The 19,003-nt window shown below is 34.7% G+C and overlaps 1 protein-coding gene across 2 annotated transcripts in view; it reads right to left on the reverse strand.

Annotated features, from left to right (window-relative positions):
- igsf11 (immunoglobulin superfamily member 11) overlaps positions 1-19,003 on the reverse strand; it is a 141,700-nt gene that overhangs the window by 3,417 nt on the left and 119,280 nt on the right. For both annotated transcript variants that reach the window (XM_077207154.1, XM_077207155.1), the window contains exons 3-6: positions 11,350-11,557; positions 7,332-7,487; positions 2,318-2,440; positions 2,075-2,222 (exon numbers count right to left, since the gene is read on the reverse strand). In XM_077207154.1, coding sequence (XP_077063269.1) covers positions 2,075-2,222; positions 2,318-2,440; positions 7,332-7,487; positions 11,350-11,557 — 635 coding nt within the window. The remainder of the gene's footprint in view (positions 1-2,074; positions 2,223-2,317; positions 2,441-7,331; positions 7,488-11,349; positions 11,558-19,003) is intronic.

Here is a 19,003-nt window from a genome sequence, read left to right on the forward strand (position 1 = left end):
CAGTAATATCAACGAGCAATGAGTCCTCCAACAGAAATCATGCGATTTTACAAAATGCCAAATAAAACACGACAGAAACTGTATTTCGCTACGCTACTTGTTTTGGAACATCAACGTATGAATTGTTCAGTAAATGTTGTGACTGACAGTGTTGTTATTGTCAGGCCCGCCGACAGGGGGGGACAAACGGGTCTTTTGTCCCGGGCCCAGGGTAGGGGGGGGGCCCAGAACTGGGCCATCATTAAATTATGGAATAATTGTTAAAAAATAAATAAAATAGGCATATTTGTGGAAAAAATATCTAATATTTGAGTTACATAAAAGCTTTTTATTTGTTTTCTTCCTAATTGTCCTTGAAATAGTGGTCAAGAACCCCCCCACCCCCAAAGTAAAAATGGTTTGGCCACTGATCAAAATTTGATGTTGTCATTTGATTTGAAGTTCAATAGGATAACGTTACGCTCAAAATGTCCGGTCAGCACAAGTCCGGTGCTCAGAAAAGAAAAGAAAGGAGAAGAAGAGAAGAAGAAAATAGAGGCCTTCTAGATGTCCTAAACAAATATTTTAAAAAAGATGGTGACTATGAAGCTGGAAGTAACGTTAGTAAAGTCAACGTAGATGAAGGTAAGAAACAGCGCAGCCAACGTTTTTGAGTGTTGTCGAACACCCGGTACTTCGGTACCAAGTCGGTACTATTTTTTTTTTTTAAACGTCACGCCACAGTACCAGGTTTTCTCAAACCCGGTACTTGATGCGCGTGCATGCCCGAAGCGCGTGCAGTTGCGTCCTCTTCATAAAAGTGCTGAGACATTGCGACCGGCGGTGCTGCTGATGTGGTAGCTGTAAATCCACTTGTTGATAAGAAAGGAGGAAAGAGCCACATATGGAAATATTTTGGATATTAGCTCATAGTAGCGATGCGGCGCGCTCGTTTTTACAGGCGCGCCTAAGTTCATTGTTGCATAGCAACGACAGACGCCACGGGAGAGCACGCGCTCGTGGAAAGGAGAAAGCGGTGCGAACTGCGCTCTCCATGATGACGAGGAAGTATTAGCAAAGAATTAATTGATTTCTAGCCCTTGCATTAGCTTTACTACTAGATATATTTATGGAGATGAGAAATAAAAAGCCCGGCTGAAATGCGTCACTGTCATCATCGGTGAACAGATAATGGGCCAGATCCGAGTCTATTTTTGCTGAGCTGCTCATGCTTAATTAAAAGTGAAAGCACACTTTTGATGGACAAAAAATAAATATGATTTCACACAAAAAGTGCCCAAAATGCACAGATTTTGCATGTCTGTGTTTTAACAAGAACTGTAGTAGGCTATGTCAGAAAAGAAAATGAAGTCATTTATAGAAAATTTACCCATTTAAACGTGTTTTTATTATTCAGTTTGGGTAAAAGTATATGGTGTTTTATAAAAATAAAAAAAATCGTGGGGGGTGGGGGCCCATCTAAGATTATCTTGTCCCGGGCCCAGGCAAGACTGTCAGCTGGCCTGGTTATTGTTAACTAAAACTATTAAAACCATTTTCGTTGATTGAAATAAAGCTGATATATAAAAAAAATACAATAAAATAAATAACTGAAATAAAATACAAACACTGAAATAAAAATAAAGCTAATTAGGAATAATAATAAAAAACAAATGACACAACACTAAAATTACATTTTTTTTATTGTTAACTAAAACTATTAAAACCATTTTCGTTGATTGAAATAAAGCTGATATAAAAAATAACTTAAATGAAATACATTAAATTCAAACTAAATTCAAAATAAAAATAAAGCTAATTAGGAATAATAAAAAAACAAAACAAATGACAAAACATTAAAATTAAAGTTAATTCAAAATTTGTAATAAATACTATATTAATGTGTAAATAATACTAAAATAAACCCGCTGTGGAGCTGATACAGTACAGTACTTTTATTATTGCACAAGTTTTTTTTTCATCATATGACTTCTTTATATGTTGTTTCATGTTTTGAGCGCGTTTAATTAACGTTACGCACGTATAATTCAGCACACAAACAAGGTTCTCGTGATTGAGAAGTCTGAAGAGTCACCTGATCTCGTTGGGAATTTCCTCCTCCTCGTATTTGTTCTTGTTCCTCCAGTAGAAGAGCGTGACCAGCACCAGTAAAGAGCAGATGAGCAGCGCCAGGACCCCCGTGACGATGGTTCCTGCGATCAGACCCACGCTCTGAGGCTGCGCTGTCACACGCCAGAGACCGAGACACAGTCAGATCAACAGCAGCGTTTAATAGAGCTGCAGAACGAGTGTGTGTGTGTGTGTGTGTGAGACTTACGGGCCACGACCTGCAGGTTGAGGACACAGGTGCTCTTCCCGATGGCGTTCGATGCCGAACACTGATACAGTCCGGATGTGCTGGTGCTGATGTTTCTCAGCGTCACCGAACCCTGCATCTGATCTGAGGAGCACACATACACTCAGTGAAAACTTTAGACTGATCACAACCTATAGAAATCATGCTTACACTTTATTTTAAGGTGTCATTGTTACAGTGTAATTATACATTTAAGTACTGAGTAATATTAATTAACTACATGTACTTACTATAGGGTTAGGGGTTTGGTTAAGGGGTTAGTTGCATGTAATTATGCATAATTTACTGTTATTACTATGGTAAGTACATGTAACAAGGACACTGTAAAAATAAAGATTTACCAAAATTATTAATTATATTTACTGGAGAAGAACTTGACTATTGTTCTGTTTGACACACTTGGAAATGGGGATGGATATCGAGTTTTGACGGCAACCCGTCAAAATAAAAGTTTGGTTTAACAAAAAACTGTGATTAGAAATATATCACTCTTGTACAGTATAATTTACATCTTAATGTAATACTACTAATAATTATTATTATTATAAAACTAATTTTCTACCGTGTTATAATTTTAACAGTAAACCTCTGTTGTGTAGCACTTGTTTGACAAAAAATTCAAGGACTTGTTTAATTTTCATTTGACTAAAAGATAAACACCCTATAGAAATCATGGTAACACTTTATTTTAACCCTCTGCGGTCGAGAAACGCGCCGGCGCGTTTTGCTCGATTTTTTTCACATAGCAGGAAAATAGACTTAAAATACGCTGTCATTTTTGGTCATTCAGACTTAAGAAATATAAAAAAATAAACTGTTGAATGTGTACTTTTTTATGTGTCCACTTACAATCGAAATAAAACATTGTGCTTTTGTAAAATGAAGAAAATAAACAGGGTGTGCTTTCTGCCTCTCCATCTCCGTTAACCTTTTTTCTGGAGCACGTCTCTAAACTTAAACAAAGCTCAGCGAATACTATTCACACAAGCATGAGCAATATATCTTTATAATCATTTAAGTTTCTACTTTTATCTAAAATATCTTATTCAAAACTAAAATAAATATTCTCTGTTTATGTAATCTATAAAAAAAGAGAGAGGTGTCAGCCGATCTCATTATCGTTCTCTTAGCTCATTATCCTGCTAATGTGACACGCCCACGGAGAGCGCGCGGTATTCAAACGCAAATGATCTGAAGCGACACATGCAAACGTGTCAACGCCCCTCATAAACGCGATAACACAACAAATGTAATCACCAGATTAATGTACTATTTCTTCTTGCGAGGCTGTGTGAGGAATAATCCTGGGACATTTACCTCAGAACATGTGCTGGTTTATTTTCATTTCGAGGAGCGACGGATCTAGCCGAGAATTGTGAGTACGTTTTTTGTTCTTGTTCTTTGTTCTAATCGCGATATGGAATATAGTGTCTGTAAACGCAAAAAGACTTTAAATTTGAATCACGTTTCTGTGTGTGAATGAATTAAGGGCACAGATGGACGCTGTTGTTTATGTTACAGATGAAAGACAACATTTCATAGTTTTTGGATAGATTATAACGTTTTAATTCTAAAATAGAGATCAAATAAGCTTTTGTTAGCCAGTTTCTGCTCATGTGTAAATATATAGTATGTTCGGTCAAAAATAAACTCATCAACTAAGATGTTATTATAGTATTTGTTCCAATGTAAGGGTACTTTAAAAAAGAATACTTTATAAGAGATTTATGGGAAAAGACGATTTTCTTTTCAAGATGTTTCCAACTCTAACTTTGAACAAATTCTGTAGAATGGCCCATATAGCCTATTTGAACAGGATATGTTTCCAGGCATGACTATGTACTCAAAATGTGCTTTTGACTTATATGGATTATATATATATATATATATATATATATATATATACTGCCGTTCAAAAGTTTGGGGTCAGTACGATTTTTAATGTTTTTAAAATAAGTCACTTATGCTCACCAACGCTGTATTTATTTCATTAAAAATACAACACAAAACAGTAACATAGTGAAATATTATTACAATTTAAAATAACTGTTTTCGATTTTAATATATTTTAATATATTATTTATTCCTGTGATCAAAGCTGAATTTTCAGCATCATTACTCCAGTCTTCAGTGTCACATGATCCTTCAGAAATCAGAATAATATGATGATCTGATGCTCAAGAAACATTTATGATTATGATTATGAAATATATTTCTATCTTAATGTAATACTACTAATAATTATTATTATTAAAACAAATTTTCTACCATGTTATAATTTTAAAAGTAAACCTCTGTTGTGTAACACTTGTTTGACAAAAAATTAAAAGGGCTTGTTTAAATTGTATTTGACTAAAAGATAAATTAATGTTTTATGCCTTCATGTGATTCCTAGAAAAATGTAAATACACACCAGAGAATAAAAAAATAAAAAAATAAAAATCATAGGGTTCATGTATTGTTTCAAAACCAATACATCCCTATTATTGTATACAAATTAATAAATTCAGTTGTTTTAATGAATTCGGTTAATTAGATATGTTTTTGATTAAACCATTATATGGAATATAGACTAAATAAAACAGACAGCACAGAACTGGGTAAAAATAAAATGTAATTTGAAGATTTTTTTTTATTAAGAATGTATTTTTGGTTAAACTGTTAATAAATTGCTATTTAAATTGAATGGGATTCATGATTTCGATTAATTACACATGCTTTTTGATTAATACAATTTAATTTTAACCATCCAGAAAAAAAAAAAAAAAACGGAATCCAGAAAAATGAAAATGGGAAAAACGGAATTAATTCGCATTAAACTCTGTATCTTGTAAAATGTGCGTATCCTTAAGGTTGGGTGCATTAACAGTTTTGCTTTCTTGTTTCTTTCCATCTTCACATTAATATTACAGCCTCTGCTATAACATCTGTTCATAAAATTGGCATCGAAAAAAGTATCGTTCAGGAACCGGTATCGGTATCAAATTTTTGAACGATACCCAGCCCTACTGGGAAATGTTATATTAAAATTGGGCTTTCCAGGGCTGTTGAGCCCAGCTAAAAAAAATAAATAAATGTTTTTCTAACATTCCCATTAAGTTTTTTTTAAAAGTCGATTTAAAAAAAAAAGTTTTAAAAACTCTTTTTTTTTTTTATTCTTGGTAATACGAATGTTAAGGAAACATTCCATTTCATCATTCTTCACGCATCACCGGAATGTTACTTTTAAATGTTCTCTGAACATTCCGAAACAATTAGTAACATTTAAAAAACATCAGACGAATGTCCAATTTTCAGAACAAAACATTCCATGAACGATGTATAAAGAGTGTTTGTGTGTTAATGCTTTGAGAACAATGTTTGAACTTTGAACAAATGTTCTATTAATGTTTGTTCATAACTTTGAAATAACTATAATAGAACTTTAGTTCTGAGAATGTTCCGTTAGCTGGAAAGTCATAGATTTTTCAGGGAATACACATCCATAGAGCGAATCACTCTTGTGTCACTGAATCAAAGAAACACAGTTTTCAGAGAATGACTCCTCAGTGAATCATTCATGGCTGACTGTTGTTATTAAAAATCTATTCCATTAATTGAAAATATAATCATCACAGGAATTAGCCATCACAGTAATTAACCCTAACCCTGACACTACAAAACAAAGATAATTATTTAAACTTGTTTTTATATTGGTTTTACATGCAAATTAATAAACTGACAACACAAGTAAGTTCTTCTCCGTTCCTGATGTCAAAATATTACACATGACACAAGCAGATACAACACAGATAAAGATGTTTATGAAATATTAAGGTTTTGCTTAAACCGTTTCAATGGAAAAAGAAAAAGAAAGTATAAGCGTTTATTTGACCTTACATGTTCTTGACACTCAGTAACATTACACACTCTATGTTTTGTTGCAGTAAAACTAATGGCCTCTAGATGGCAGTACAATCACAGTTTTGAACCACGACTGAATCTGTTCCTGTTCGAGAAAGTAAAAATGTCTTACTCTCAGCTGTGAAAGCTTTTTGAGGCCAAATCAGATTGATTTATTAAGCATAAAAAATATAACCGCCATCTTTAGAATAAGGCTACTGTACCGTTAAAATCCACAGACATCTGAAATAGTAATTCAAGAGTTGTTTGTGCTTAAACTTTGTTGCAACAGTTTGTTGAGTGTGTTTTCTGTTCCAGCATCTGTGAATAAACCGGTCCCTATATAGAAATGATTTACTAGGTCTGCTGGAACTGTTACTGTTAACTAAAACTATTAAAAATCTTTTTTGTTGATTGAAATAAAGCTAAAATAAAATTAGATGGAAAAACTTAAACTGACGAAACCACATACAATTACTAAAATGTAGTGCTGTCAAATCGATTATATATATATATATATATATATATATATATATATATATATGCTGTATATATATTATGTGTGTGTGTGTGTGTACATATGTGCATGTAAAATTAAAACTGAAAATATAAAACTAAAAGCTAAATCAACATTTTTCTAAATGATATAATATGAATAATACTAAAACAACACTGTGGAAGTGTTTTAAATGTTAAACGTCACATCAAACTCTTCTTATTACAAAAAGAGCAAGAAACAGCTTGTTTTCATCACATGACATCTTTAGATGGCAGAACGATCGAATCATTATTCATAGAAATGATTTATGAAGAACTTGAGAAGTGTTGAAGTGAACCAATTGCACAGGGCCAGGAACGTGTCTTGAAATCCCAAGGCGTGTCTGTTGTGATTGTGTAGCCGTATTCTAAAGCCATTACATTGTTCGGAGAGATAGTGGGTCAAGTCAACACACACACACACACACACACACACACACACACACACACGGGTGACCGGGGCGGGCAGAGGTCACGCCACACCATGAGTCAAGAGCTGTGGATTTACCGGAGAATGTGGGGCAAAACGGGATCCCCACGGGCAGGGGTTTAGTACCTTGCATGGCATTGTGGGGCAGTTTGGGCACCGACTCCAGCTTCTCCCAGGCGTAGGTGGGCGTCGGGATGCCCTCGTCCGAACCACACAACAGCATCACATCACTGCCCACGTCCAGAGAACCCTGAACACGACACGACGGGGTGGACGGAGGAACTGCAGAGAGAGACACAAAGATCAAACCTAGGGGTGTGTGTGTGTGTGTGTGTGTGCGCCATACCGACAAAACATGATATCTCCATTTTCTGGGATTTTATCGATAACGGTATTTTGCTGAGTGTGTTTATTGTGTTGGTAACTTTGCAGGTTTAGGACTGCTGTGGACAGCTGACTCCTAAAGTTTTTGATATTCTATATGGTGTTCATTTTGCATAAGTGATAGAAATCATTTTTTCCAATAAAATTAAATTGATTTTGACCTTTTTATGGGCATTTTTCCTTTTATAAAGCCTTTAAAAAAAAACCTAATTAAATGCATGCATTTGTTTTTTGTCACAATAGGGCTGTTAACAATCAAATGATATTAGTATCAACAAAATTGATCTTTGCAGTTCAGAGGAAACACGGAAGCTGCACCAGAACTCGCATTTACACAGCCTGTTTAATGCAGATCAGAGGAGCATGAATGCATTCGACCTGCAGTCACAAATGCAGAAATACTGTTTTGATGTTTTAAACATAAAACGTTGAATATTGATATTACAAATTATAAAAAAAATTAAAAGATACTTTAATTGAATTAAAACCAGTAGGTGGCAGCGAGTTACTGTTAATGAGAAATTCATTTACTTTCAACCGAATCATTTAAACGGCTGATTATTGTGTATAAAGAGAAGAGATGAGGGGAAGTTATTCTGATTCAAGATTACCAGGAACATGATTTTAACACAATAATAATGTGCACTGATAAATCATTTATAATAAATACAGCAATATTCCATAAAAATAAGAATATTTTTTTTATTTTGATTTAATGGTGACTTTAAGTGGCAGAATTGATTTCCAGGTTGTTTTTTTTTTTATATTTGTAAGGGTAATTTTGTTAATTACCTTGTTAAATATATCTGTATGTCTTATGTCAAATACTGAAGTCCCCCTGTAGTCAATCATGTTATCCCTTAAAACTCATCTTTGATCACTAAAATTACATATTTAAAAACGTTTTCCTTGAAAAAATCTTCACACCTTAAAATAGCTTGAATATAATTCGACACCCTTGCCTCATTTAGTATGCGCGGTTCTATGAATATGCAAATGAGCCCCGCCTCCACTCACTCACTCAGATCAGAGATCCACTGGTTGACGATCACACGTTGATCTGATTGGTTACAAGGTAGTTTGTGACGTCAGAAACACCAGCGATTTCAAAGCGTGTTTTTGAGACTGTCTTTGTTTCACTGCAGTTTTAAGCAGAAAATACTCAGCAATGCTGTCGACTTATGAATTTACACATGATTTGTCTTAAAGCACATTAAAAACACCACATAGACATATAAACTACATTAAAAGCTGGATCTACACCACAGGGGGACTTTAAAATTAACTTATTAATTCAATAAATCTGAGTACTATAGACTGGCGTTTTCAGCACTGAGTAATCTGATTGGTCATTGCATTCATAAGCTCATCAACACTTTTTATTAATTTTCACATTTCACTTTAATCGCGTCAGCCGTTGTAGATTTAGGGACATTTTTGACCCAAGCCAATAATTTCCGGCTTTGACAATCATATACATGTGTGCTTTACATAACCTGAGTTTTTTGGCCAAAATAACCGGCAGAATAACTTTATACCCAGTCAAAAATGTGGCCCTGTGAGAAATGAAATATCAGTACTGCTTACATTTACATTTATTAGATGCTTTTATCCACCATAAGCAATTCGTCACAGAGCCAGCAATATTTATAGTGTGCAATCTGCCAGGTTAGTGTTCAACAGCATGTGAAACTGTACACATTATGCAACAATAAACACCATTGTCACATAACCATATTATATTCTTAATTTAATGAAAAAAATGATGCCCAGATATCATCTGAAAAAACACTAACCCTTTGTCCAAAACTATGCATGTATTGTGTAGGATGTGTGAAGAGTGTGTCCAAATCCTTAGCATTCATGACACACACACAGTACATGAGAAACTTACGGATGGTTTACCCTCTACTTCTGTCATGATTTTTGAGTGTGCATCCGACACTCTTCTATCCCAGAAGGCAATGGGAGAGGAGTTGTGAATGACACATGTCAATGCATGCATACTTTTCAATCATGCAGTTTCTATTACCTGCTATGCAATTTCACACAAAGGTTATCATCATCAACTAAAAGTATTAAAACTTTTAGTTAATTTAAATAAAGCTTAACTAAAACATAACAAAACAACAACAATAATAATAATTTAAAAAAACATATTAGATGACTCAAAATTTGCTTTGGCAACTAACAAAAACAAGTTTAAGTTGAAGCACTAAATCTAAACAAAAAAATAAATTAAACCTAAATAGTAATATTTATTTAAGAAAAAACATAACTGATAAAAAAAACCTTAAAAAGCACAATACAAAATAAATAATTTAGATGACAACTTAAAACTAATGAAAATTAGAAATTTTGCTTGTGCAAGTTTAAGTTGAAGCACTAAAATTAATAACGGAAAAAAAACTAAATCTAAACTAAAACTAAAATTAAACCTAAAAAATAAACTGTATTAAACACATTTTTTAATACAAAATGCAAAATTACAAAAAAATTACATTTATATTAAAACTGATATAAATATAAAAATAAACACTAGTTCAAAATATAAATAAAAAATATAATAGTACTTAAATAATAAAATAACAGTGTTTTAGTCGTAGCTTATTTATTCCAGTTTTGTGTAAAAAAATTTATAATAAAACAAACAAAGATATTTTAAAACTGTGGTTGAAATTGCTCTCCGGTTCATTCATCGCACTGTAGGTCAAGCTAAGCACATTGCATTGTGGGATACAGAAATGCACATCATAGCATGTTCAAGCATATAGAATACTACAGCCGACACTGTAAGAGCAAGTTACTTAAATTAACGACTTTATTAATCCCACAAGGGGCAATTATATTAGGGCAGTGCACAAACTAAAAAAAACATTCATTAAAAACAATCAATTAGGGATGCACCGATATTAACATTTTGGCCAATACCGATAACCGATACTTCTTTATATTTGAAAGACGATAACCGATAATTCTTTATATTTGAAAGATGATAACCGATAATTCTTTATATTTGAAAGACGATAACCGATAAATCTTTATATTTGAAAGAGGATAACCGATAATTCTTTATATTTGAAAGACGATAACCGATAATTCTTTATATTTGAAAGACGATAACCGATAATTCTTAATATTTGAAAGACGATAACCGATAATTCTTCATATTTGAAAGACGATAACCGATAATTCTTTATATTTGAAAGACGATAACCGATAATTCTTAATATTTGAAAGACGATAACCGATAATTCTTCATATTTGAAAGACGATAACCGATAATTCTTTATATTTGAAAGACGATAACCGATAATTCTTCATATTTGAAAGACGATAACCGATAATTCTTAATATTTGAAAGAGGATAACCGATAATTCATTATATTTAAAAGACGATAACCGATATATTGGCCGATAAATTTAAATCCATTTTTTTTTTGTAACTTTAGAGCCTGATTACAAAAACAAAAGTCTCACCATTAAAAGCCAAACACCATTATAATGTTTTCATCATCATTTTATGCAGCCGATATGACAGACTTGAGCTGCACGTTCCACTGAACTGTATTTTTCTTTTTTTGAAGTAGCAAACAGTGCGCATCTGAAGTGTGTCAGCTGAAGGAAATAATCCATTATTTATTGGCTTTAATATTTCGGCCAAAAGTTCTTTTCGGACCGATAACAATAACATTAAAAATGAACATTTATCAGCCGGTACCGATATGGAGGCCGATATGTCGTGCTTGCCGAGACTCACCCAGCACAGTGAGGCCGATGACCCCGATATTGCGCCCCCCGCGGTCCGGGAGGTTATTGACCAGGCACTGGTACGTCCCGGTGTCAGACAGCTGTGTGTTATTGATGAAGATTGAGGCACTTGTGCTGGGCATAGTGGCCACGAAACCCACACGCCCATTCATGTGATTGGCTAAACTGAAGACCTGCCCTCCCTGATAGATGATCACCTGTCAACAAACACACACAGAAATAACATGTTATTAATAACTGAAAGTTCACTCAGTCTTCAGGTAAACTGGATCATGCATAACGCTGTGTGCACCACGTCAAGACAAGTCACATTTATTTATATAGCGCATTATACAACTAATTAACATCAGATTGTTTCAAAGCAGTATTAAACAGAAAAATTATTTGCAGTTAATGCTGCAAAATTCATCAGTTATGAAACGACTTCTATTGATTATATATTGAAGACAATAGTGTAATTTTTCAGCTTTTCTTCTCATTTCTGCATTTAGATCGATAATACTTTCTGAGTAGTCTTTTAAGCACTAAGTTAGCAAGTGACCAATCACAAATCGGTATGCAAATATTACAGCATCATCATCACTCTCCGTGGGAAGTAGTTAGATTTTGAAGCTGAATATTTCACCAATGCAAGTCACTGGAAGATTTTCAAACGGATTTTTCAGTTTTTTTAACCGATAAAAAATAAACCGTTTTTTTAAAACCGATAGATATAAATGTATAATATTTTATTATATATATATATATATGACACTGTTGTTGAACTGAAATTAAATCATAAAGTCATTACTTAAAATAAAATAAACTGAAATTTTTTTTTTTTATATATATATATATTATTTAGGGCCGGGACTTTAACGCGTTAATTAAGATTAATTAATTACAGACTCTTAACGCGTTAATTAAGATTAAACGCGTTAAACATTTTTCAACATTTTTCCGCACCGCGGAACATTTCTCACTGGATGAGTTTCGGCGGACCGATTATACTGGAGCACCAACTAGCGTTCATGACTTCAGACAACAACAAACCACAGTGAACATGAACGAAGAAGCTGACGAGACCGCTTTGGTTGGCCCCGTGTTTGGAAGCGTCGATAAAAGCATGGTTGTGTGCAAGTTATGGCACGGGCCTCAAGTATCGGGCCTCAAGTATCACCTCAACGCAAAACATAGAGCAGCTAGCGTGGACCTATAGGCTACCTGAATTTCTGAAATGTACTATATTTCTAAATATGCTATTGCTACACTTAATGACAAAAATTGCACTGGTCTGCTGGACTTGGTTGAACAAAAATAAACAATATTTTGTTGCTTAAGCTTATGTATTCAGTCATTATTCAATGGTACACAAAATCCATGTGAAAAAAATTACTTCTCACTGTTCTCAGGTCAAATATTTTTGCAATTAAAATGCGATTAATTTCGATTAATTAATTACAAAGCTTATAATTAATTAGATTTATTATATTTTTATTATGATATATTATTTTTTGTTAAACGATAATAGCAAGTTATTTCAGATAACAAACATTTCTATCCTTTAAAATAATGTGACCAGATGAATCATTCACAATAAAACCAGAAACATGAAATTAAGAAAACTTTTCTGTCTGGTGTTAAAAAGCAAAGTGCTGACAAGGTGTAAAAAAAAAATTTTATTTTCTAAATAATTAATTTTTGAACAAGTGTAAATATGCAGCATTCTGGGCCCAGCTCTGGTCACTGTCCATCAAACACTGGTGTAGAAGAAGAGCAGCTCGTAGATTATTCAACACAACCACACACACACACACACACACACACACACACACACACACACACACACACACACACACACACACACACACACGCACACACTATAAAGCATTTTTAAAGGACTTTGATCTTTGTTAGAAGCTTCTGTGATCCGCAACATTAAAAGGAACCTGCTTCACTCAGTGTGTGTGTGTGTGTGTGTGATCATGGGAGTTTCAGAGGCCTTCGAAAGGCTGAAGGACAGAGAGGCCCCTGTAAAAAAAAACACACACACACACACACACACACACACACACACACACACACACACACACACACACACACACACACACACACACACACACACACACACACACACACACACACAGAGTTGACAGTGTTTTGAGCACCAGTAAATGATGCTCTCATGGACTCTGGGCTTCTTACACACAAATGAAAAGGCAGCACTTCAGCTGAGATGAATCAAGACAAGCCCCGCAGCCAGTGTGTGTGTGTGTGTGTGTGCGCGTGTGTGAGATATGAGCTGTGTAATAGGAAAAGATGGGAGTGATGTATAGGTATACATGACAGAGAAAGAAAAATGAGTGTTGCTCAAATGCATGTTATCGGTCGCGTAATTCATCTCAGTGTCTCAGTTGTGCACATTATGGATGAGTTTCTATTAGTGCTGTTTACTAAGTCATGCATCACTAGTGCTCATAGCAGGATTATTATACTTAACTAAAACCATTCAAAATATTTTCGTTACTTGAATATATGTTAATATTTAATATTTTGATTATTGTATTTCAGCAAGCCAAGAAAACATTACTCATCTTCATTTAATTTAAATTGATGTACTAACATAATTACTAAAACTGAAATAAATTTTTTTTATTTAAAATATATCAAAAACTAATAAAAATGACAAAAACACAACAATTACTAAACCTTCAGCTAAAATTAAAATGGAAAATATACAAATAAAAACTATATTATTATCTCGACACTAACGTAACACGGGCTCATAACTTCAAAGTATTAAAATCTTGAAGATTTTTCAAATAAAAAGTTGTCGAGGAGAAGTGTGCGGTTACTTAAAATAATTCGGTAACACTTTACAATAAGGTTATTGTTAGTTAACATGAACTAAGAATGAACAATACTTCCTCAGCATTTATTAATCTTAGTTCATATTAATTTCAACATTTACTAATACGTTATTAAAATCAAAGGTTGTATTTGTTAACATTAGTTAATGGACTGCATGAACAGCTGGATTTTTATTAACTAATATTATCAAAGATTAATATATACTTTAGACAGCTTCCTCTGTGTGTGTGTGTGTGAGTGTGTGTGTGTGTGTGTGTGTGGGGGGGGGGGGGGGGGGGTTCTAAGCAGATTTCCACACACTCGAGAGGAAAGGAGGTCATCAGTTGTGTACAGATGGTCATCAGCGCTAAGAACTGACTTGCTCCGGCCACATCATGAGCTGTCAATCATTAAGCCCCACCCCTAACGCATCATATGCCCCGCCCTACATTCAGCCGGCAGACTTCTCTGTGATTGACATCACATTGCAACCTCTATAACGTATTCAGTCACGTCATAACATGCGTTTGTCGCAAATAAATGTGACGGAATAAAATATTATTCTTACATGAAGTATATTTAGTTTAAATGGTTACTACGAATAAATGCATGAACTTGCAAATGAACAAAGGATTTCTCAGGGAAATGCTGAACATGTACACTGGAAAAAACAATAAGTAAAACTTAATTTTTCTTTGGCAAGTTTTTGCACGCATATTTTTTAAGTAAATTTCACATATGGAATTAAGTGAACTGAAAGTAAAGTTAAAGTAACAAAGAAAATAAGTCATTTTAACTTGGCCAGTAAAATGTTGAGTAATATCTATTTAGTTGATATTTCCTTTGCAATACATTTCCCTCAAACAATATAACCTTGAATTAAACTACACTTTTAAAGTATATGCTTTACTTAAAAACATCAAAGTAATTAATACAATATATACTTTTGAAAACAGAGACCTCAATACTTGGTAGACAATACACAATGACGGTAACATCTGATGGATCGTTTTTGTGTTTGAATGTCATTTTGGGTAGAAAATGAACTCCAAATGTCACAAAATGGTAAGTCACTAAACCTAACAACAAAAGCAATGATAAAACAGTGTAAATACAGCTGGAAAACAGTGAAAAATCAACCTCATTCATTATTCAAGGCCCAGTGCATGATGGGAACACCAGGATCAGAAAAGTTGAGTAATTTTACTTAATTTTATAACGTTGATATTTACGCTTACATTTCTACACGCTTGAATTGAGCACTAATATATAAAATTTTTTTTCATTTAAATTACATTGTTTTTTTCTGTAGTATTTACTTCACCACAAAATCATTTTTAACCGTGTATACACACACACACGTACATCTACTGTATGTCCTAATCTGCCGCTGAACACAGAAGATTACAGACATGGAGAGAATGTGATCAGAATCAGGTCAGAAGGTCGACATATGCTATAGACACGTCAGCATAAATCCATCACTTACACTATATGAAGCACTGAGCATGCTGGGATACGACCGCCATACATGTGAAACTAGTAAATGATAGCTAAAATTTCCATTGATGCTAAAGAAATCACATGACCTTGACTATGGATATTTATTCATTTTGCATCAAACGTCTTAATGTTTGGAAGTCGAAAGGTAACCACTTCTTCCTTCACACACATGTTGAGTTTAATGCATTGTTGGATAGTGTGTTCTGTAACATTCTGCACATTTTGGCAAATGCAATAGATATTAATATGTGTTAGTCATCCAGGTATTGCATGCGTGCAGAAATATTGTATTCTTTGCATACTGCATACTACATTAAAGCATCTTAAAGTGCCTTGGAACAGCAGCTTTGTTTGATGCGTTGACCAAGCTAAGGCGGGACATATTAAATGGCTCCTCCCCCTTTTCAAACAGCCAATAGCGTTTAGTTTGCCTCACAGACTGCGAGATGTACTTGACGGCACCGTGGAAGCGAGTCCGAGCGCTGATGAAACACTGGATTCAATATTAGAGGTTAGAATAAATTCTAGTCATTTCATTCTTAACCAACATGCAGTCGGAAAACTGAATAAAACTCGAGCGTTTGAGCAACCGAACACACACTCCAACACATGTTGCTTCGTGTCTGTCAACGGTCGCTTTGGCCAGGTGGTGTTTATAGCATAGGGGGCGGAGCTTTAGATTCTAGAGAGCATTTGATTGGACAGAAGATGTGATGAGAAGCTGAAGTCCGCGGTGATGTCATAAAAATCCCTGATCCATTACAGCAAAATGCGAATTTTGTCATTGCTTTGGAGCACACCAGCTTATTCATAACATTAAAGCTTACTATGGCGTTTGATCATTCATGAGTGCTGTGCTAGTGGTGTAAGGTTATTATTGACGCCGCTTAGATTGTGAGGTGGTAATGTTTTAGAATTTAATTGTGATTTTATGATTGTTATCTTGTCCTATGTACAGCACTGTGGTCAACTTCTGTTGTATTATTATGTGCTCTAAATAAATTGAACATTGAACATTGAACATATTCATACTAAAAGCTACAAAACTTGATTTCAGGGGTCCTTTAAGGCATCGGTCGGTCAGTCGTATGAAGGCTCGTGGGGATGCTGGAAAACACCCTGCACAGACAGCCGGTCCAACACACACACACACACACACACACGCACACACACACTCACTTACAGTCTCCACTTCACCTGTCCTGTATGTCTTTAGATTGCAGAGACGCCATTATACTAGACATCTTTCTGATGCTGATGTCATTATTATTGCTTTCAACTTTTCGTTATTCTTATCCTATAATGAAATACTGATTTATGTGAAAAATCACTCAAATCTTCAAAGATCAAAGTTCATGATTTATGTAATGCTCCCTGTTGTTAGTGTTTTTTAGGTCCGTTTGTTATGAGTGACATTTATGTTTTCTGAATGAGAATTGTCGCAGGAACGAGCTTATTTTGAGACATATAAAGTGTTTTGTCGGTCTGAGTGAGTTTTGGAGGCGAGATTAATTCTTTGGCTGTATAATGAGTTTTGAACAAGTGACTTCAGTTTTGAACAATGCTTGATAGCAACTGAAAAAAAGTAATTGGAAATATATATATACACACACATATATAAAAAACATAGGCTAGTATTTACAAAAAACTAGAACACGTTGTCTAGCACCCAATTCTCTAAAAAAATTATAGTAATAATTTAATGGTGTAAACCAATGAAGTGGATTAGAAATTGAATAAAATCTTTTGAATTTGTCAGATAGCGTGTGTGTGTGTGTGAGAGAGTGTGCGAGTGTGTGTATGTGTGTGTGTGTGCACATGTGGGTATGCGAGTGAGTGAGTGAGTGTGCGTGTGTGTGTGTTTGTGAGTGAGTGAGTGTGCACATGTGGGTGTGTGTGTGTTTTGTGCTTGTGTAACGAGCAGCTGTTGTGTTCTGGCCTGTGCAGCTCCGGGTTAATTAGTGCAGAAGATCGTTTGTTGTGCGTGTTAGGTTAAAACAGTTGGGGGCAGGTGTGTAAGTGTGTGTGTGTTTAGGTCACATACAGAGTTACAGGCAGGTAATTGTATGTGCATGTGTGTGTGCTCAGGTTATCTTCACACAGTTGTATATAGGTAAGTGTGTGTGTGGGAAGCAGGTGAATGAGGTTTCGCCTGCAGTCATTCATGAAAATAAATCAGACGGAATCAAAGTATGAGGCGATAAACCTGCGCTCTGCGTTTGAAGCCCACACACACACACACACACACACACACACGCATGTGCCGCTTTACCCACAGGCCATTGTGCAGATGCTGGAGTTTGGATGGTGCAGTAAAGATAACAGGGAGGGCAAAACATCAAGAAGAGTTTCCAGCTAGTGAACTTCAACGCATCTCAAACGAGCCCAAGTGTGTTACACCTGAGTATTACTGCATACTTCACTACACAGGTGTGATTACATCAGCTATTTTCAGATGTGGCTCATCCAATCAGATCTGAGCACAGTTTAGTAGCGGTAACTGAGGTGTTCATGTGTGAATTCTTGACCTTTCAAGTGTAAAATCAGCTCTAGCTCTGAATAACTACAATAGCAAACACACACGTGATGTACGAAACAGCGTTTCAGCACTTCTCTAATTAGCTATGAACAACATTGTGCAGTTTTCCTTCTCAACTAGGAAAGTCTCATTAGTGTGCTAATGATGAATGTGCTGCATGATTATATTCTAATACAGCAGATATAAACAAACTATTATTACAGGGTTCATACAGATACTGTAAAATGAATTACTTTTCAAGCACTACTTTGTTGGTTTTCAAGGACAACAATCAGAGATCTATCTCACTTATCAAACAATATCTTAATTATCTTTCAAATTATCAAAAGGTAAATAGATAAATAAATAAAAATAATACAGCAAAATGGTACAAATAAAGTCTAGCACATGCAATTCAATGACGATTGAAAGGGTACTATGACAAAGATATCGCTTTCCTTATTCAAACTGATTTGTTCTCCCTTGAATGTCTGTTTGTGTGTGTATATATATATTAGGGGTGTCAAATTCTCCAAATCCTCGATTCGATTACATTTTCGATTCTAAGGTCACTGTTAGATTCGATTCTCGATTTTTTTTTTTTTAAGCACAGGTTGCTGTTGCTCCTAAAAAGCTGACATCAGTTCATCGCAATCGATTCTCGATCCCCACTCTGTTTTTTCTAACTTTACACTACCTACTACTTCAGAGATAGTGGGTCTGATAGGTAAATCTAAGTCTTCGACTTGTCAATTAGACCCTCTGCCTACTCCTTTAGTGAAAGCTTGTTTAC

The sequence above is a fragment of the Siphateles boraxobius genome, unplaced genomic scaffold (genome assembly GCF_051911475.1).
Source record: "Siphateles boraxobius isolate OS27281-9 unplaced genomic scaffold, OSU_SipBor_1 6, whole genome shotgun sequence".
In the NCBI taxonomy this organism is placed as follows: domain Eukaryota; kingdom Metazoa; phylum Chordata; class Actinopteri; order Cypriniformes; family Leuciscidae; genus Siphateles; species Siphateles boraxobius.